The sequence below is a fragment of the Pangasianodon hypophthalmus genome, chromosome 26, assembly GCF_027358585.1.
Source record: "Pangasianodon hypophthalmus isolate fPanHyp1 chromosome 26, fPanHyp1.pri, whole genome shotgun sequence".
Classification (NCBI taxonomy): Eukaryota; Metazoa; Chordata; class Actinopteri; order Siluriformes; family Pangasiidae; genus Pangasianodon; species Pangasianodon hypophthalmus.
In genome coordinates this window covers 19,965,634-19,987,490 of record NC_069735.1, presented here as the reverse complement: position 1 = coordinate 19,987,490, position 21,857 = coordinate 19,965,634, and the positions used below count along the sequence as shown (strand labels likewise).

Genomic DNA, 21,857 nt, shown 5'->3' with positions numbered 1-21,857 from the left:
CTGCTGTTATTACTGCTGTTATTAATGCTGCTATTAATGCTGCTATTAACGCTGCTACGAATGCTGCCATTACTGCTGTTATTACTGCTGTTATTACTGCTGTTATTACTGCTGTTATTAATGCTGCTATTAATGCTGCTATTACTGCTGTTACTAATGCTGCTATTAATGCTGCTATTACTGCTGTTACTGATGCTGTTATTACTTCTGTTATTAATGCTGCTATTACTGCTGTTATTAATGCTGCTATTAATGCTGCTATTACTGCTGCTATTAATGCTGTTATTAATGCTGTTATTACTTCTGTTATTAATGCTGTTACTAATGCTGTTACTAATGCTGTTATTACTGCTGTTATTAATGCTGCTATTACTGCTGTTATTAATGCTGCTATTAATGCTGCTATTAACGCTGCTACTAATGCTGCCATTACTGCTGTTATTACTGCTGCTATTACTGCTGTTATTACTGCTGTTATTAATGCTGCTATTACTGCTGTTACTAATGCTGCTATTACTGCTGCTATTACTGCAGCCATTACTGCTGTTACTAATGCTGTTATTACTGCTGTTATTACTGCTGCTATTACTGCTGTTATTAATGCTGCTATTACTGCTGTTATTAATACTGCTATTAATGCTGTTACTACTGCTGTTATTACTGCTGTTACTAATGCTGCTATTAATGCTGTTATTAATGCTGCTATTAATGCTGTTATTACTGCTGTTACTAATGCTGTTATTACTGCTGTTACTAATGCTGTTATTACTGCTATTACTGCTGTTATTAATGCTGCTATTAATGCTGTTACTAATGCTGCTATTACTGCTGTTATTAATGCTGTTACTACTGCTGTTACTAATGCTGCTATTAATGCTGTTACTAATGCTGTTATTACTGCTGTTATTACTGCTGTTATTAATGCTGCTATTAATGCTGCTATTAACGCTGCTACTAATGCTGCCATTACTGCTGTTATTACTGCTGCTATTACTGCTGTTATTACTGCTGCTATTAATGCTGCTATTAATGCTGCTATTACTGCTGTTACTAATGCTGCTATTAATGCTGTTACTAATGCTGCTATTAATGCTGCTATTACTGCTGTTACTAATGCTGTTATTACTGCTGTTACTGATGCTGTTATTACTTCTGTTATTAATGCTGCTATTAATGCTGCTATTACTGCTGCTATTACTGCTGTTATTACTGCTGTTACTGATGCTGTTATTACTTCTGTTATTAATGCTGTTACTACTGCTGTTATTACTGCTGTTATTAATGCTGCTATTACTGCTGTTATTACTGCTGTTACTGATGCTGTTATTACTGCTGTTATTAATGCTGTTATTACTGCTGCTATTAATGCTGCTATTAATGCTGTTACTAATGCTGTTATTACTGCTGTTATTAATGCTGTTATTACTGCTGTTACTAATGCTGTTATTAATGCTGCTATTAATGATGCTATTAATGCTGTTATTACTGCTGTTATTAATGCTGTTATTAATGCTGTTATTATTGCTGTTATTAATGCTGCTATTAATGCTGCTATTAATGCTGCTATTACTGCTGTTATTACTGCTGTTACTAATGCTGTTACTAATGCTGTTATTACTGCTGTTATTACTGCTGCTATTACTGCTGTTATTAATGCTGCTATTAATGCTGTTATTACTGCTGTTATTACTGCTGTTATTAATACTGCTATTAATGCTGTTACTACTGCTGTTATTACTGCTGTTACTAATGCTGCTATTAATGCTGTTATTAATGCTGCTATTAATGCTGTTATTACTGCTGTTACTAATGCTGTTATTACTGCTGTTACTAATGCTGTTATTACTGCTATTACTGCTGTTATTAATGCTGCTATTAATGCTGTTACTAATGCTGCTATTACTGCTGTTATTACTGCTGTTACTAATGCTGTTACTAATGCTGCTATTAATGCTGTTACTAATGCTGCTATTAATGCTGTTATTACTGCTGTTATTACTGCTGTTACTAATGCTGTTACTACTGCTGCTATTAATGCTGTTACTAAGGCTGCTATTAATGCTGTTATTACTGCTGCTATTACTGCTGTTATTACTGCTGTTACTACTGCTGTTACTACTGCTGTTACTAATGTTGCTATTAATGCTGTTATTACTGCTGTTATTACTGCTGTTACTAATGCTGCTATTACTGCTGTTATTAATGCTGCTACTAATGCTGCTACTAATGCTGTTATTACTGCTGCTATTACTGCTGTTATTACTGCTGTTACTACTGCTGTTATTACTGCTGTTATTACTGCTGTTACTAATGCTGCTATTAATGCTGTTACTACTGCTGTTATTAATGCTGTTATTACTGCTGTTATTACTGCTGTTATTAATGCTGCTATTAATGCTGCTATTACTGCTGCTATTACTGCTGTTACTAATGCTGTTATTAATGCTGTTACTACTGCTGCTATTAATGCTGTTATTACTGCTGTTATTAATGCTGCTATTAATGCTGTTATTACTGCTGTTACTAATGCTGTTACTACTGCTGTTATTACTGCTGTTACTAATGCTGTTACTACTGCTGTTATTACTGCTGCTATTAATGCTGTTATTACTGCTGTTATTAATGCTGCTATTAATGCTGTTATTACTGCTGTTACTAATGCTGTTATTACTGCTGTTATTACTGCTGTTACTAATGCTGTTACTAATGCTGTTACTAATGCTGCTATTAATGCTGTTACTAATGCTGCTATTAATGCTGTTATTACTGCTGTTACTAATGCTGCTATTACTGCTGTTATTAATGCTGCTACTAATGCTGCTACTAATGCTGTTATTACTGCTGTTATTACTGCTGCTATTACTGCTGTTATTACTGCTGTTATTACTGCTGTTACTAATGCTGTTATTAATGCTGTTATTAATGTTGCTATTAATGCTGTTATTACTGCTGTTACTAATGCTGCTATTAATGCTGTTATTACTGCTGCTATTAATGCTGCTATTAATGCTGTTATTACTGCTGCTATTACTGCTGTTATTACTGCTGTTACTACTGCTGTTATTACTGCTGTTACTACTGCTGTTACTACTGCTGTTACTAATGCTGCTATTAATGCTGTTATTACTGCTGTTATTACTGCTGCTATTAATGCTGTTATTACTGCTGCTATTACTGCTGTTATTACTGCTGTTACTACTGCTGTTATTAATGCTGCTATTAATGCTGTTACTAATGCTGCTATTAATGCTGTTATTACTGCTGTTATTACTGCTGCTATTAATGCTGTTACTAAGGCTGCTATTAATGCTGTTATTACTGCTGCTATTACTGCTGTTATTACTGCTGTTACTACTGCTGTTATTACTGCTGTTACTAATGTTGCTATTAATGCTGTTATTACTGCTGTTACTAATGCTGCTACTAATGCTGCTACTAATGCTGTTATTACTGCTGTTATTACTGCTGTTACTACTGCTGTTATTACTGCTGTTACTAATGTTGCTATTAATGCTGTTATTACTGCTGTTACTAATGCTGCTATTACTGCTGTTATTAATGCTGCTATTACTGCTGTTACTAATGCTGTTATTAATGCTGTTACTACTGCTGTTACTAATGCTGCTATTAATGCTGTTATTACTGCTGTTATTACTGCTGCTATTAATGCTGTTATTACTGCTGTTATTAATGCTGCTATTACTGCTGTTACTAATGCTGCTATTACTGCTGTTATTACTGCTGTTACTAATGCTGTTACTAATGCTGCTATTAATGCTGTTACTAATGCTGCTATTAATGCTGTTATTACTGCTGTTATTACTGCTGCTATTAATGCTGTTACTAAGGCTGCTATTAATGCTGTTATTACTGCTGCTATTACTGCTGTTATTACTGCTGTTACTACTGCTGTTATTACTGCTGTTACTAATGTTGCTATTAATGCTGTTATTACTGCTGTTATTACTGCTGTTACTAATGCTGCTATTACTGCTGTTACTAATGCTGCTACTAATGCTGCTACTAATGCTGTTATTACTGCTGCTATTACTGCTGTTATTACTGCTGTTACTACTGCTGTTATTACTGCTGTTACTAATGCTGTTATTAATGTTGCTATTAATGCTGTTATTACTGCTGTTACTAATGCTGCTATTAATGCTGTTATTACTGCTGCTATTAATGCTGTTATTACTGCTGCTATTACTGCTGTTATTACTGCTGTTACTACTGCTGTTATTACTGCTGTTACTAATGCTGTTATTAATGCTGCTATTAATGCTGTTACTAATGCTGCTATTAATGCTGTTATTACTGCTGTTATTACTGCTGCTATTAATGCTGTTACTAAGGCTGCTATTAATGCTGTTATTACTGCTGCTATTACTGCTGTTATTACTGCTGTTACTACTGCTGTTATTACTGCTGTTACTAATGTTGCTATTAATGCTGTTATTACTGCTGTTATTACTGCTGTTACTAATGCTGCTATTACTGCTGTTATTAATGCTGCTACTAATGCTGCTACTAATGCTGTTATTACTGCTGTTATTACTGCTGTTATTACTGCTGCTACTAATGCTGTTATTGCTGTTACTAATGCTGTTATTAATGCTGTTATTACTGCTGCTATTAATGCTGCTATTACTGCTGTTATTAATGCTGTTATTACTGCTGTTACTAATGCTGCTATTACTGCTTTTATTACTGCAGCCATTAATGCTGCTATTAATGCTGCTATTAATGCTGTTAACTTTAGAGTGAACTTTGTTAGAGAAAATAAACAGTGCAATTTTCAGGTGTGTCGTTGTTACATAATTGTTCCAAAAGACAAAGTTCACTAACTTAAAATAACAGTGAAGCTGTAGCCAATCAGCTTTGCTCAGAAAGCAAACTCCGCCCCAGCAGCTGCTTTGTGACAATTTCTGCTCCAGAGCAGGAATTTTTCTTTCTACAGTGAATGAGCTTGTTGTACTGATCATCTTATCTGCCATCTCAACATCTGTGTGCTTTCCTCTGTGTGAGTGTGTGTGTGTGTGTGTCTGTGTGCATGCGTTAAACCTGATTGTTGATGTGAGAGGAAGTGGGTGGGGACAGTGGTTTGTTGCCACGGGAACGGGGGTTCGACACCAAAGCCTGAGATGCGTCAGTCTGTGGCCAAAAACCTCCAGCATACACATTCTGCTCTTCATAAAACCCTGCCTGTAACACACACACAAGCGCACACACGAGCGCACACACGAGCGCACACACGAGCGCACACACACAAGAGCACACACACAAGAGCACACATACCCAGCGTGTTCACTACTTTTGTGTATTAATATGGTGTGTGTCCGTGTGTGTGCGCACTCGTGTGTGTGTGTTACCTGGCTGTAGGTTTGTGTGTGTGATTGTGTGTGTGTTGTGTCCTGTCGCTCGTCCAGTTGGAACAGGTTTTCTCCTTCCTGCAGGTTCTCCTCGTCCTTCACCACCACCTGCTCCGGTCCCATCACCTACACACACACACACACACACACACACACACAGTTACCAATCCTGCATTAACCTTACTATGATGTGCTGTTAGCAGTGTGCTGCATCAACAGCTATCCTAGTGTGTGTGTGTGTGTGTGTGTGTGTGCGCGCGTGTGAGCGTGTGTGCGCGCGTGTGTGTGTGCGTGTGTGTGTGCGTGCATGTGGGTGTGGGTGTGTTATTTACCTGTAACCGTAGCGGTTGTCTCTGTTTGCGGCTATGCCCCGCCCCCCTGTCTCTCTCTCCGTCTCTCCCTCTGTCCTCCAGCTCCTCCCCCTCGCTGAACCTCTCCATCCCCACAGGCAGCTCCTCAGCCACACCCACGAACCCTGCCCCACCGCCACCCCTGCCCAATGAGGCAGGATTGTTGATGGGGGCGTGGCCTGACTCCGCCCGGTTCTGGCTCTGGTTCTGCGCAGTGGTTCTCTCAGCATTCTGGTTCAGCATGTAACTCTGGATCTCCTGAGGACAGCTCACAGGCTTTAGAGAGGCCGCACCCCCTGATGCACCAAGCCCCTCCCCTCTGCACATCAGGTCACTGAGGGGGGGCATCATCCTGCCGACTCCGCCCGCTTCCAGAGAGGCCGCCTCCCCCTGCCCCGCCCCTGTACCAAAGAGCCAAAGTGCAGGAGATGGCATTAACACAGAGTGCTGAGTCTGTCTAACTGCCTGCCTAACTGTCTGTCTGTCTGTTTAACTGCCTGTCTGTCTAACTGCCTGTCTGTCTAACTGCCTGTCTGTCTAACTGCCTGTCTGTCTAACTGCCTGTCTGTCAGTCTAACTGCCTGTCTATCTAACTGCCTGTCTAACTATCAGTCTAACTGCCTGTCTAACTGTCTGTCTAACTGCCTGTCTAACTGTCTGTCTAACTGCCTGTCTGCCTAACTGCCTGTCTGTCTAACTGCCTGTCTGTCTAACTGCCTGTCTGTCAGTCTAACTGCCTTTCTAACTATCAGTCTAACTGTCTGTCTAACTGCCTGTCTAACTGCCTGCCTAACTGTCAGTCTAACTGTCTAACTGCCTGTCTAACTGCCTGTCTAACTGCCTGTCTGTCTAACTGCCTGTGTAACTGTCTGTCTGTGTAACTGCCTGTCTGTCTGTCTAACTGCCTGTCTAACTGTCTGTCTAACTGTCAGTCTAACTGTCAGTCTAACTGTCAGTCTAACTGTCGGTCTAACTGTCTAACTGCCTGTCTAACTGTCAGTCTAACTGTCAGTCTGTCTAACTGCCTGTCTGTCTAACTGCCTGTCTGTCTAACTGCCTGCCTGTCTAACTGCCTGTCTAATTGCCTGTCTGTCTAACTGTCTGTCTGTCTAACTGCCTGTCTGTCTAACTGCCTGTCTGTCTAACTGTCTGTCTGTCTAACTGCCTGTCTGTCTAATTGCCTGCCTGTCTAACTGTCTGTCTGTCTAACTGCCCGTCTAATTGCCTGTCTAATTGCCTGTCTGTCTAACTGTCTGTCTGTCTGTCTAACTGTCTGCCTGTCTAACTGTCTAACTGCCTGTCTAACCGCCTGTCTGTCTGTCTGTCTAACTGCCTGTCTAACCGCCTACCTGTCTGTCTGTCTAACCGCCTGCCTGTCTGCCTGTCTGTCTAACTGCCTGTCTAACTGCCTGCCTGTCTGTCTGTCTAACTGCCTGTCTGTCTGTCTAACTGCCTGTCTGTCTGTCTGTCTGTCTAACTGCCTGTCTGTCTGTCTAACTGCCTGTCTGTCTGTCTAACTGCCTGTCTGTCTGTCTAACTGCCTGCCTGTCTGTCTAACTGTCTGTCTAACTGCCTGTCTGTCTAACTGCCTGCCTGTCTGTCTAACTGCCTGCCTGTCTGTCAGTCTAACTGTCTAACTGCCTGTCTAACTGTCAGTCTAACTGTCTGTCTGTCTAACTGCCTGTCTAACTGTCAGTCTAACTGTCTAACTGCCTGTCTAACTGTCTGTCTAACTGTCTGTCTGTATAACTGCCTGTCTGTCTGTCTAACTGTCAGTCTAACTGCCTGTATAACTGCCTGTCTAACTGTCAGTCTAACTGCCTGTCTAACTGTCAGTCTAACTGCCTGTCTAACTGCCTGTCTAACTGTCAGTCTAACTGTCAGTCTAACTGTCAGTCTAACTGTCAGTCTAACTGCCTGTCTAACTGCCTGTCTAACTGCCTGTCTAACTGCCTGTCTGTCTAACTGCCTGTGTAACTGTCTGTCTGTGTAACTGCCTGTCTGCCTGTCTAACTGTCTGTCTAACTGCCTGTCTAACTGCCTGTCTAACTGCCTGTCTAACTGCCTGTCTAACTGCCTGTCTAACTGCCTGTCTAACTGCCTGTCTGTCTAACTGCCTGTCTGTCTGTCTAACTGCCTGTCTGTCTAACTGCCTGTCTAACTGTCTGTCTGTCTAACTGCCTGTCTAACTGCCTGTCTAACTGCCTGTCTGTCTAACTGCCTGTGTAACTGTCTGTCTGTGTAACTGCCTGTCTGTCTGTCTAACTGCCTGTCTAACTGTCTGTCTAACTGCCTGTCTAACTGCCTGTCTAACTGCCTGTCTGTCTAACTGCCTGTCTAACTGTCTGTCTAACTGCCTGTCTAACTGTCTGTCTAACTGCCTGTCTGTCTAACTGCCTGTCTGTCTAACTGCCTGTCTGTCTAACTGCCTGTCTGTCTGTCTAACTGCCTGTCTGTCTAACTGTCTGTCTGTCTAACTGTCTGTCTAACTGTCTGTCTGTCTAACTGCCCGTCTAATTGCCTGTCTAATTGCCTGTCTGTCTAACTGCCTGTCTGTCTAACTGTCTGTCTGTCTAACTGTCTGTCTGTCTAACTGTCTGTCTGTCTAACTGCCCGTCTAATTGCCTGTCTAATTGCCTGTCTGTCTAACTGTCTGTCTGTCTAACTGCCTGTCTGTCTGTCTAACTGCCTGTCTGTCTGTCTAACTGCCTGTCTAACTGTCTGTCTGTCTGTCTGTCTAACTGCCTGTCTGTCTGTCTAACTGCCTGTCTAACTGTCTGTCTGTCTGTCTGTCTAACTGCCTGCCTGTCTGTCTAACTGCCTGTCTAACTGCCTGTCTAACTGTCAGTCTAACTGTCTGTCTGTCTAACTGCCTGTCTAACTGTCAGTCTAACTGTCGGTCTAACTGTCTAACTGCCTGTCTAACTGTCTGTCTAACTGTCTAATCGCCTGTCTAACTGTCTGTCTGTCTAACTGCCTGTCTGTCTGTCTAACTGCCTGTCTAACTGTCAGTCTAACTGCCTGTATAACTGTCTGTCTAACTGTCAGTCTAACTGCCTGTATAACTGCCTGTCTAACTGTCTGTCTAACTGCCTGTCTAACTGCCTGTCTAACTGCCTGTCTGTCTAACTGCCTGTCTGTCTAACTGCCTGTCTGTCTAACTGCCTGTCTGTCTGTCTAACTGCCTGTCTAACTGTCAGTCTAACTGTCTGTCTGTCTAACTGCCTGTCTAACTGTCAGTCTAACTGTCGGTCTAACTGTCTAACTGCCTGTCTAACTGTCTGTCTAACTGTCTAACCGCCTGTCTAACTGTCTGTCTGTCTAACTGCCTGTCTGTCTGTCTAACTGCCTGTCTAACTGTCAGTCTAACTGCCTGTATAACTGTCTGTCTAACTGTCAGTCTAACTGCCTGTATAACTGCCTGTCTAACTGTCAGTCTAACTGTCAGTCTAACTGCCTGTCTAACTGTCAGTCTAACTGCCTGTATAACTGCCTGTATAACTGCCTGTCTAACTGCCAGTCTAACTGCCTGTCTGTCTAACTGCCTGTCTGTCTAACTGCCTGTCTGTCTAACTGCCTGTCTGTCTAACTGCCTGTCTGTCTAACTGCCCGTCTAATTGCCTGTCTAATTGCCTGTCTGTCTGTCTGTCTGTCTGTCTGTCTGTCTGTCTAACTGCCTGTCTGTCTAACTGTCTGTCTAACTGTCTGTCTGTCTAACTGCCCGTCTAACTGCCCGTCTAATTGCCTGTCTAATTGCCCGTCTAATTGCCCGTCTAATTGCCTGTCTGTCTAACTGTCTGTCTGTCTGTCTGTCTGTCTAACTGCCTGTCTGTCTGTCTAACTGCCTGTCTGTCCGTCTAACTGCCTGTCTGTCCGTCTAACTGCCTGTCTAACTGTCTGTCTGTCTGTCTAACTGTCTGTCTGTCTGTCTGTCTAACTGCCTGCCTGTCTGTCTAACTGCCTGTCTAACTGCCTGCCTGTCAGTCTAACTGTCTAACTGCCTGTCTAACTGTCAGTCTAACTGTCTGTCTGTCTAACTGTCAGTCTAACTGTCAGTCTAACTGTCGGTCTAACTGTCAGTCTAACTGTCGGTCTAACTGTCTAACTGCCTGTCTAACTGTCTGTCTAACTGTCTAACCGCCTGTCTAACTGTCTGTCTGTCTAACTGCCTGTCTGTCTGTCTAACTGCCTGTCTAACTGTCTGTATAACTGCCTGTCTAACTGTCAGTCTAACTGTCTGTCTAACTGCCTGTCTAACTGTCAGTCTAACTGTCAGTCTAACTGCCTGTCTAACTGCCTGTCTAACTGCCTGTCTGTCTAACTGCCTGTCTGTCTGTCTAACTGCCTGTCTGTCTGTCTAACTGCCTGTCTGTCTGTCTAACTGCCTGTCTAACTGCCTGTCTAACTGTCAGTCTAACTGCCTGTCTGTCTAACTGCCTGTCTGTCTAACTGCCTGTCTAACTGTCTGTCTAACTGCCTGTATAACTGCCTGTCTAACTGTCAGTCTAACTGTCTGTCTAACTGCCTGTCTAACTGCCTGTCTAACTGCCTGTCTAACTGCCTGTCTGTCTAACTGCCTGTCTGTCAGTCTAACTGCCTGTCTGTCAGTCTAACTGCCTGTCTGTCTGCCTGTCTGTCTAACTGCCTGTCTGTCTAACTGCCTGTCTAACTGTCTGTCTGTCTAACTGCCTGTCTGTCTGTCTAACTGCCTGTCTGTCTAACTGCCTGTCTGTCTAACTGCCTGTCTAACTGTCTGTCTGTCTAACTGCCTGTCTAACTGCCTGTCTAACTGCCTGTCTGTCTAACTGCCTGTGTAACTGTCTGTCTGTGTAACTGCCTGTCTGTCTGTCTAACTGTCTGTCTAACTGCCTGTCTAACTGCCTGTCTAACTGCCTGTCTAACTGCCTGTCTAACTGCCTGTCTAACTGCCTGTCTGTCTAACTGCCTGTCTAACTGTCTGTCTAACTGTCTGTCTAACTGCCTGTCTGTCTAACTGCCTGTCTGTCTAACTGCCTGTCTGTCTGTCTAACTGCCTGTCTGTCTAACTGTCTGTCTGTCTAACTGTCTGTCTAACTGTCTGTCTGTCTAACTGCCCGTCTAATTGCCTGTCTAATTGCCTGTCTGTCTAACTGCCTGTCTGTCTAACTGTCTGTCTGTCTAACTGTCTGTCTAACTGTCTGTCTGTCTAACTGCCCGTCTAATTGCCTGTCTAATTGCCTGTCTGTCTAACTGTCTGTCTGTCTGTCTGTCTGTCTAACTGCCTGTCTGTCTGTCTAACTGCCTGTCTAACTGCCTGTCTGTCTGTCTGTCTAACTGCCTGTCTGTCTGTCTAACTGCCTGTCTAACTGTCTGTCTGTCTGTCTGTCTGTCTAACTGCCTGCCTGTCTGTCTAACTGCCTGTCTAACTGCCTGTCTAACTGTCAGTCTAACTGTCTGTCTGTCTAACTGCCTGTCTAACTGTCAGTCTAACTGTCGGTCTAACTGTCTAACTGCCTGTCTAACTGTCTGTCTAACTGTCTAATCGCCTGTCTAACTGTCTGTCTGTCTAACTGCCTGTCTGTCTGTCTAACTGCCTGTCTGCCTGTCAGTCTAACTGCCTGTATAACTGTCTGTCTAACTGTCAGTCTAACTGCCTGTATAACTGCCTGTCTAACTGTCTGTCTAACTGCCTGTCTAACTGCCTGTCTAACTGCCTGTCTAACTGCCTGTCTGTCTAACTGCCTGTCTGTCTAACTGCCTGTCTGTCTGTCTAACTGCCTGTCTAACTGTCAGTCTAACTGTCTGTCTGTCTAACTGCCTGTCTAACTGTCAGTCTAACTGTCGGTCTAACTGTCTAACTGCCTGTCTAACTGTCTGTCTAACTGTCTAACCGCCTGTCTAACTGTCTGTCTGTCTAACTGCCTGTCTGTCTGTCTAACTGCCTGTCTAACTGTCAGTCTAACTGCCTGTATAACTGTCTGTCTAACTGTCAGTCTAACTGCCTGTATAACTGCCTGTCTAACTGTCAGTCTAACTGTCAGTCTAACTGCCTGTCTAACTGTCAGTCTAACTGCCTGTATAACTGCCTGTATAACTGCCTGTCTAACTGCCAGTCTAACTGCCTGTCTGTCTAACTGCCTGTCTGTCTAACTGCCTGTCTGTCTAACTGCCTGTCTGTCTAACTGCCCGTCTAATTGCCTGTCTAATTGCCTGTCTGTCTAACTGTCTGTCTGTCTAACTGCCTGTCTGTCTAACTGTCTGTCTAACTGTCTGTCTGTCTAACTGCCCGTCTAACTGCCCGTCTAATTGCCTGTCTAATTGCCCGTCTAATTGCCCGTCTAATTGCCTGTCTGTCTAACTGTCTGTCTGTCTGTCTGTCTGTCTAACTGCCTGTCTGTCTGTCTAACTGCCTGTCTGTCCGTCTAACTGCCTGTCTGTCCGTCTAACTGCCTGTCTAACTGTCTGTCTGTCTGTCTAACTGTCTGTCTGTCTGTCTGTCTAACTGCCTGCCTGTCTGTCTAACTGCCTGTCTAACTGCCTGCCTGTCAGTCTAACTGTCTAACTGCCTGTCTAACTGTCAGTCTAACTGTCTGTCTGTCTAACTGTCAGTCTAACTGTCAGTCTAACTGTCGGTCTAACTGTCTAACTGCCTGTCTAACTGTCTGTCTAACTGTCTAACCGCCTGTCTAACTGTCTGTCTGTCTAACTGCCTGTCTGTCTGTCTAACTGCCTGTCTAACTGTCTGTATAACTGCCTGTCTAACTGTCAGTCTAACTGTCTGTCTAACTGCCTGTCTAACTGTCAGTCTAACTGTCAGTCTAACTGTCAGTCTAACTGCCTGTCTAACTGCCTGTCTGTCTAACTGCCTGTCTGTCTGTCTAACTGCCTGTCTGTCTGTCTAACTGCCTGTCTAACTGCCTGTCTAACTGTCAGTCTAACTGCCTGTCTGTCTAACTGCCTGTCTGTCTAACTGCCTGTCTAACTGTCAGTCTAACTGCCTGTATAACTGCCTGTCTAACTGTCAGTCTAACTGTCTGTCTAACTGCCGGTCTAACTGCCTGTCTGTCTAACTGCCTGTCTGTCAGTCTAACTGCCTGTCTGTCTGCCTGTCTGTCTAACTGCCTGTCTGTCTAACTGCCTGTCTAACTGTCTGTCTAACTGCCAGTCTAATTGCCTGTCTAATTGCCTGTCTGTCTAACTGTCTGTCTGTCTGTCTGTCTGTCTGTCTAACTGCCTGTCTGTCTGTCTGTCTGTCTAACTGCCTGTCTAACTGTCAGTCTAACTGCCTGTCTAACTGCCTGTCTGTCTAACTGCCTGTCTGTCTAACTGCCTGTCTAACTGTCAGTCTAACTGCCTGTCTGTCTAACTGCCTGTCTAACTGTCAGTCTAACTGCCTGTCTGTCTAACTGCCTGTCTGTCTAACTGCCTGTCTGTCTGTCTAACTGCCTGTCTAACTGCCTGTCTAACTGTCTGTCTAACTGTCTGTCTAACTGCCTGTCTGTCTAACTGCCTGTCTGTCTAACTGCCTGTCTAACTGTCTGTCTAACTGCCAGTCTAATTGCCTGTCTAATTGCCTGTCTGTCTAACTGTCTGTCTGTCTGTCTGTCTGTCTAACTGCCTGTCTGTCTGTCTAACTGTCAGTCTAACTGCCTGTCTAACTGCCTGTCTGTCTAACTGCCTGTCTGTCTAACTGCCTGTCTGTCTGTCTAACTGCCTGTCTAACTGCCTGTCTAACTGCCTGTCTAACTGCCTGTCTAACTGTCTGTCTAACTGCCTGTCTGTCTAACTGCCTGTCTGTCTAACTGCCTGTCTGTCTAACTGCCTGTCTAACTGTCTGTCTAACTGCCAGTCTAATTGCCTGTCTGTCTAACTGTCTGTCTGTCTGTCTGTCTGTCTGTCTAACTGCCTGTCTGTCTGTCTAACTGCCTGTCTAACTGTCAGTCTAACTGCCTGTCTAACTGTCAGTCTAACTGCCTGTCTAACTGCCTGTCTGTCTAACTGCCTGTCTGTCTGTCTAACTGTCAGTCTAACTGCCTGTCTAACTGCCTGTCTAACTGCCTGTCTAACTGCCTGTCTGTCTAACTGCCTGTCTGTCTGTCTAACTGCCTGTCTAACTGCCTGTCTAACTGTCTGTCTAACTGCCTGTCTGTCTGTCTAACTGCCTGTCTAACTGTCAGTCTAACTGCCTGTCTGTCTAACTGCCTGTCTAACTGCCTGTCTGTCTGTCTGTCTAACTGCCTGTCTGTCTGTCTAACTGCCTGTCTAACTGTCTGTCTGTCTGTCTGTCTAACTGCCTGCCTGTCTGTCTAACTGCCTGTCTAACTGCCTGTCTAACTGTCAGTCTAACTGTCTGTCTGTCTAACTGCCTGTCTAACTGTCAGTCTAACTGTCGGTCTAACTGTCTAACTGCCTGTCTAACTGTCTGTCTAACTGTCTAATCGCCTGTCTAACTGTCTGTCTGTCTAACTGCCTGTCTGTCTGTCTAACTGCCTGTCTGCCTGTCAGTCTAACTGCCTGTATAACTGTCTGTCTAACTGTCAGTCTAACTGCCTGTATAACTGCCTGTCTAACTGTCTGTCTAACTGCCTGTCTAACTGCCTGTCTAACTGCCTGTCTAACTGCCTGTCTGTCTAACTGCCTGTCTGTCTAACTGCCTGTCTGTCTAACTGCCTGTCTGTCTGTCTAACTGCCTGTCTAACTGTCAGTCTAACTGTCTGTCTGTCTAACTGCCTGTCTAACTGTCAGTCTAACTGTCGGTCTAACTGTCTAACTGCCTGTCTAACTGTCTGTCTAACTGTCTAACCGCCTGTCTAACTGTCTGTCTGTCTAACTGCCTGTCTGTCTGTCTAACTGCCTGTCTAACTGTCAGTCTAACTGCCTGTATAACTGTCTGTCTAACTGTCAGTCTAACTGCCTGTATAACTGCCTGTCTAACTGTCAGTCTAACTGTCAGTCTAACTGCCTGTCTAACTGTCAGTCTAACTGCCAGTCTAACTGCCTGTCTGTCTAACTGCCTGTCTGTCTAACTGCCTGTCTGTCTAACTGCCTGTCTGTCTAACTGCCCGTCTAATTGCCTGTCTAATTGCCTGTCTGTCTAACTGTCTGTCTGTCTAACTGCCTGTCTGTCTAACTGTCTGTCTAACTGTCTGTCTGTCTAACTGTCTGTCTAACTGTCTGTCTGTCTAACTGCCCGTCTAACTGCCCGTCTAATTGCCTGTCTAATTGCCCGTCTAATTGCCCGTCTAATTGCCTGTCTGTCTAACTGTCTGTCTGTCTGTCTGTCTGTCTAACTGCCTGTCTGTCTGTCTAACTGCCTGTCTGTCCGTCTAACTGCCTGTCTGTCCGTCTAACTGCCTGTCTAACTGTCTGTCTGTCTGTCTAACTGTCTGTCTGTCTGTCTGTCTAACTGCCTGCCTGTCTGTCTAACTGCCTGTCTAACTGCCTGCCTGTCAGTCTAACTGTCTAACTGCCTGTCTAACTGTCAGTCTAACTGTCTGTCTGTCTAACTGTCAGTCTAACTGTCAGTCTAACTGTCGGTCTAACTGTCGGTCTAACTGTCTAACTGCCTGTCTAACTGTCTGTCTAACTGTCTAACCGCCTGTCTAACTGTCTGTCTGTCTAACTGCCTGTCTGTCTGTCTAACTGCCTGTCTAACTGTCTGTATAACTGCCTGTCTAACTGTCAGTCTAACTGTCTGTCTAACTGCCTGTCTAACTGTCAGTCTAACTGCCTGTCTAACTGTCAGTCTAACTGCCTGTCTGTCTAACTGCCTGTCTGTCTGTCTAACTGTCAGTCTAACTGCCTGTCTAACTGCCTGTCTAACTGCCTGTCTAACTGCCTGTCTAACTGCCTGTCTGTCTAACTGCCTGTCTAACTGCCTGTCTAACTGCCTGTCTGTCTAACTGCCTGTCTGTCTGTCTAACTGTCAGTCTAACTGCCTGTCTAACTGCCTGTCTAACTGCCTGTCTAACTGCCTGTCTGTCTAACTGCCTGTCTGTCTGTCTAACTGCCTGTCTAACTGTCTGTCTAACTGCCTGTCTGTCTGTCTAACTGCCTGTCTAACTGTCAGTCTAACTGCCTGTCTGTCTAACTGCCTGTCTAATTGCCTGTCTGTCTGTCTGTCTGTCTGTCTAACTGCCTGTGTGTGTGTGTGTGTGTGTGTGTGCTACCTGTCTGTGTGTGTGTGTGTGTTACCTGTCTGTGTGTGTGTGTGTGTGTGTGTGTGCTACCTGTGTGTGTGTGTGTGTGTGCTACCTGTCTGTGTGCTACCTGTCTGTGTGTGTGTGTGTGCTACCTGTCTGTGTGTGTGTGTGTGTGCTACCTGTGTGTGTGTGTGTGTGTGTGCTACCTGTCTGTGTGCGTGTGTGTGTGTGTGTGTGTGTGCTACCTGTCTGTGTGTGTGTGTGCTACCTGTCTGTGTGTGTGTGTGTGTGTGTGCTACCTGTCTGTGTGTGTGTGCTACCTGTCTGTGTGTGTGTGTGTGCTACCTGTCTGTGTGCGTGTGTGTGTGTGTGTGTGTGTGCTACCTGTCTGTGTGTGTGCTACCTGTCTGTGTGTGTGCTACCTGTCTGTGTGTGTGTGTGTGTGTGTGCTACCTGTCTGTGTGCTACCTGTCTGTGTGTGTGTGTGTGTGTGTGTGCTACCTGTCTGTGTGTGTGTGTGTGTGTGTGCTACCTGTCTGTGTGTGTGTGTGTGTGTGTGTGTGTGTGCTACCTGTCTGCAGTCCTGCTTGATGCTGTGAGATGAAGTGTGTGCTCGTCTGCTCTGTGCTTTCTGACGTGACTTCGCCACACTCCTCCATCGTGTATCCGAACCCAGACATGGCTCCTCCCACAGCCCCGCCCTCCTCCGTGCCCCGGCCCTTGGCGGCGGCGGCGGCTGCGGCGGCAGCGGCCCGTTTGTGGTTGGCGGAGGCGGAGATGATCTGCGTGCACTCGTCGATGACACTCTTGATCTGCAGGATGCTGGCGGCGGTGAGCATGCGCAGGGCCTGCGAGCGCAGCAGCACCATGGAGCCGCTGTACAGGAAATCCACCAACTGCAGCACGGCGTCGGCCGGCACCAGGGGCGGAACGCTGATCTCCGAGTGGCCCAGCAGCAGCTTGTCCTGGAAGAACGGGCTTCCGGCCGCCAGCACGCAGGCGTGAGCGCGCAGGGACGCGTCCTGGATCCGCACCGTCACGTCACAGAACACACCGTCACGCCGCTGAGACCGCAGAGACTCTAACACACACTCACTCGCGTTCTGCAGACGGATGTAGTGCACCGAGTCGGAGCCGCACGCCGCCATGACCACGCCTAAAACACACACACACACACACACACTCTTTAAAGCATTAGGATTATAATTATACTTAAAGAAAACTGAAAGTAAACTACAGCTCAGCTTCACTGCGTTTCCTGAAAAACTTAAAAACATGTCTGTTTTGGATCATGAGCAGGTCCCTTCTTTCTCCACACTCTGGCCTTTCCATCACTTTGGCAGAGGTTCATCTCGGGTCCTGAACTTCTGAGAGGTGAGAGGTGGAGGCATGTGATGGCAGGAGATGTAAAACAACGCAACACGCTCCAGGCTCCACTGCCGTTCCCTAACCCCGAGTACCTGGGCGTGACACTGGAATTTTTTTCAGACTGAATTTTGCAACCTGAAGTTTGAGCTCTGACATCAGCAGCCTCAGCACAGGTTCCTGTGAACACCTGGAGACTGAATTACTGAATCTGAATTCATGAACATTAAAGTATAAATATTTTAATATAGAATAAATAGAATATTGCATATAATACTGACTCTTTTTTCTGTAAACCTGAATGCTGAAATGTGAATCTCTAATCAATCTCTAATCACTGAAATAAAACTAATGACAGCTTACACACACACACACAGCTAACACACACACACACACACACACACACACAGCTAACACACACACACACACACACACACACACACACAGCTAACACACACACACACACACACAGCTAACACACACACACACACACACACAGCTTACACACACACCTCACTCACACACACACACCTCACTCACACACACACAGCTAACACACACACACAGCTTACACACACACACAGCTTACACACACACACACACACACAGCTAACACACACACACACACAGCTAACACACACACACACAGCTTACACACACACCTCACTCACACACACACACACACAGCTTACACACACACACACACACACACAGCTTACACACACACCTCACTCACACACACACACCTCACTCACACACACACACCTCACTCACACACACACACCTCACTCACACAGCTTACTCACACACACACACACAGCTAACACACACACACAGCTTACACACACACACACACACAGCTAACACACACACACACACACACACACACACACACACACAGCTAACACACACACACACACACACAGCTTACACACACACACCTCACTCACACACACACACACACAGCTTACACACACACCTCACTCACACACACACACACACACACACAGCTAACACACACACACACACAGCTTACACACACACACACACAGCTTACACACACACCTCACTCACACACACACAGCTAACACACACACACACACACACACACACACACACACACACAGCTAACACACACACACACACACACACACACACACACACACCTCACTCACACACACACACACAGCTAACACACACCTCACTCACACACACACACACAGCTTACACACACACCTCACTCACACACACACACACATAGCTAACACACACACACAGCTTACACACACACACAGCTTACACACACACACACACACACACACACACACACACACACAGCTTACACACACACCTCACTCACACACACACACACACACACACACACAGCTTACACACACACCTCACTCACACACACACACACACAGCTTACACACACACACACACACACACACACACACACACACACAGCTTACACACACACCTCACTCACACACACACACACACACACACACACAGCTAACACACACACAGCTAACACACACACACAGCTTACACACACACACAGCTTACACACACCTCACTCACACACACACACAGCTAACACACACCTCACTCACACACACACAGCTAACACACACCTCACTCACACACACACACACACAGCTTACACACACACAGCTAACACACACCTCACTCACACACACACACACACACACACAGCTAACACACACCTCACTCACACACACATACAGCTAACACACACCTCACTCACACACACACACACACACACAGCTTACACACACCTCACTCACACACACACACAGCTAACACACACCTCACTCACACACACACAGCTAACACACACCTCACTCACACACACACACACACAGCTTACACACACACAGCTAACACACACCTCACTCACACACACACACACACACACAGCTAACACACACCTCACTCACACACACATACAGCTAACACACACCTCACTCACACACCTCACTCACACACAGCTTACACACACCTCACTCACACACACACACAGCTAACACACACACCTCACTCACACACACACACAGCTAACACACACACCTCACTCACACCTAACACACACACACACACACACCTCACTCACACACACACACACACAGCTAACACACACCTCACTCACACACACACACACACCTCGCTCACACACACACACACACCTCGCTCACACACACACACACACCTCGCTCACACACACACACACACACACACACACAGCTAACACACACACACACACACACACACACAGCTAACACACACACCTCACACACACACACACACACAGCTAACACACACACCTCACTCACACACACACACAGCTAACACACACACCTCACTCACACACACACACACAGCTAACACACACCTCACTCACACACACACACACACACAGCTAACACACACCTCACTCACACACACACACACACACAGCTAACACACACCTCACTCACACACACACACACACAGCTAACACACACCTCACTCACACACACACACACACCTCACTCACACACACACACACACCTCACTCACACACACACACACACCTCACTCACACACACACACACACCTAACACACACACCTCACTCACACACACAGCTAACACACACACACACACACACACACCTCACTCACACACACACACACACACCTCGCTCACACTCACACACACACACACACACCTCACTCACACACACACACACACACCTCACTCACACACACACACACCTCACTCACACACACACACAGCTAACACACACACACACACACACACACCTCACTCACACACACACACAGCTAACACACACACACACACACACCTCACACACACACACACACCTCACTCACACACACACAGCTAACACACACACACCTCACTCACACACACGCACACAGAGAGAGCTCACACGCACACACACACACAGAGAGAGCTCACGCTCACACACACACACACAGCGCATGCAACACATTCCTAACACACACACACACACAGCGCATGCAACACATTCCTAACACACACACACACAAATACAGATATGTTGAGCAGATGAACAGAGATGAAGGTTCTGACCTCTCACACAGAGGAACCTGAAGGTGTTCAGTGATGTTCCTGTTCTCAGTGTTAATGTTCCCGCAACGGCCTGTCAGCTTCTACACACACACACACACTCACTCAACACACACACCTAACACACACTCAACACACACACCTAACACACACTGACACTGCGCTGATCCTCATTACTCACGCGCATGATACAGTGTGCGGGTTTATTAATGCGGGATGAAGCGCGAGACCCGCACACAACCGCGCTTTATTCTCCTTATTACGGTCTTTATTTAGCGCTGACACAGCTGCAGCGGAAACTACGGCAAGCGGAGAGGGAAAACACACACAGCTCAAAAAAGAAAAACACCGAGAGGCAGAATAAAAGTCCTCAATCCCCGCCCCCTTTTTCAACACACACACACACACACACACACACAAACACATGCGCGCACACACACACACACACACACACATAGCGCGTGCAACATGTTCCTAACACACACACACACACACACACACCTGATATACATCACATAACTATATGACTTTATAGAACTGTATTTACATATTTTTTAATACATGCAAATGTACTTACTATTAATATGTACTTACTACTTAATATACAGTCTGTGTGTGTTTATTTGTGTGTGTGTGTGTGTGTTTATTTGTGTGTGTGTGTGTGTGTGTGTGTGTTTATTTGTGTGTGAGATCTATATGAGGGCGGAGCTAATAATTTACCTTATTGTGTATATGATCATGTGTACACTGACAGGGATTACTCACAGTTATAACAGTGCTTCTGGAGCCAATCAGATCACACTATACTTATGACATCATCCCACATGAATGTAGCTCCACCCACAAAGGCAGACCTTTTTTCGGCTGTGTTTAAATCACACACTAAGCTCCACGACAGCAGCGTCGTCCACACAGAGAGAGTTCACACCGTATTCAGAGTTCAGAAAGTTACTTCAGTATTTACGTGAGGAAAGTTGCTGGTATTCAGAGTCGTGTTACGCAGCTGCTTCAGTGGAGCTCCACATTCAGATTATTAACATCATCTGCGTGCAGTTCACGCCTCAGAGGTAGCCAGATTTTTCTTGAGTAGAGTGTTTCAGTAACTTTTAAACCCAAAAACATCAGGGATAGAAAATGTGGACTGAAAAAGGAAACTTTAAAAATAGAGTTTACTTTAACAACATGAAATGAAAAGATGAAAGTTCAAATAAGCATTGAACAGTAGTTAACAGTTAGCTAATATGTATTCTGCAAATACACTATAAAGCCAAAAGTATGTGCACCCTGACCACATGTGCTTGTTGAACGTCTCATTCCAGATTTATTCCCCGTGTGTTTGCTGTTATAATGAGCTCCACTCTTCTGGGAAGCTTTCCACTAGATGTTGGAGCGTGGCTGTGGGGATTTGTGTTCATTCAGCTACAAGAGCATTAGTGAGGTCAGGCGCTGATGTTGGGATGTCGAGGAGGTCTGGGGTTCAGTCGGTGTTCCAGTTCATCCCAAAGGTGTTCAGTGGGGTTGAGGTCAGGGCTC

At 45.4% G+C, this 21,857-nt stretch overlaps 1 protein-coding gene across 1 annotated transcript in view; it reads right to left on the bottom strand.

Moving 5' to 3' along the window:
• The window catches only part of zbtb45 (zinc finger and BTB domain containing 45), a 26,267-nt gene extending 5,626 nt beyond the window's left edge, over positions 1 to 20,641 (bottom strand). The window contains exons 1-5 of the mRNA XM_053230013.1: positions 20,328 to 20,641; positions 16,412 to 16,996; positions 5,702 to 6,120; positions 5,370 to 5,495; positions 5,062 to 5,202 (exon numbers count right to left, since the gene is read on the bottom strand). Coding sequence (XP_053085988.1) covers positions 5,062 to 5,202; positions 5,370 to 5,495; positions 5,702 to 6,120; positions 16,412 to 16,988 — 1,263 coding nt within the window. The 5' untranslated portion in view covers positions 16,989 to 16,996; positions 20,328 to 20,641. The remainder of the gene's footprint in view (positions 1 to 5,061; positions 5,203 to 5,369; positions 5,496 to 5,701; positions 6,121 to 16,411; positions 16,997 to 20,327) is intronic.
• Between the last annotated feature and the right edge of the window lie 1,216 nt (positions 20,642 to 21,857).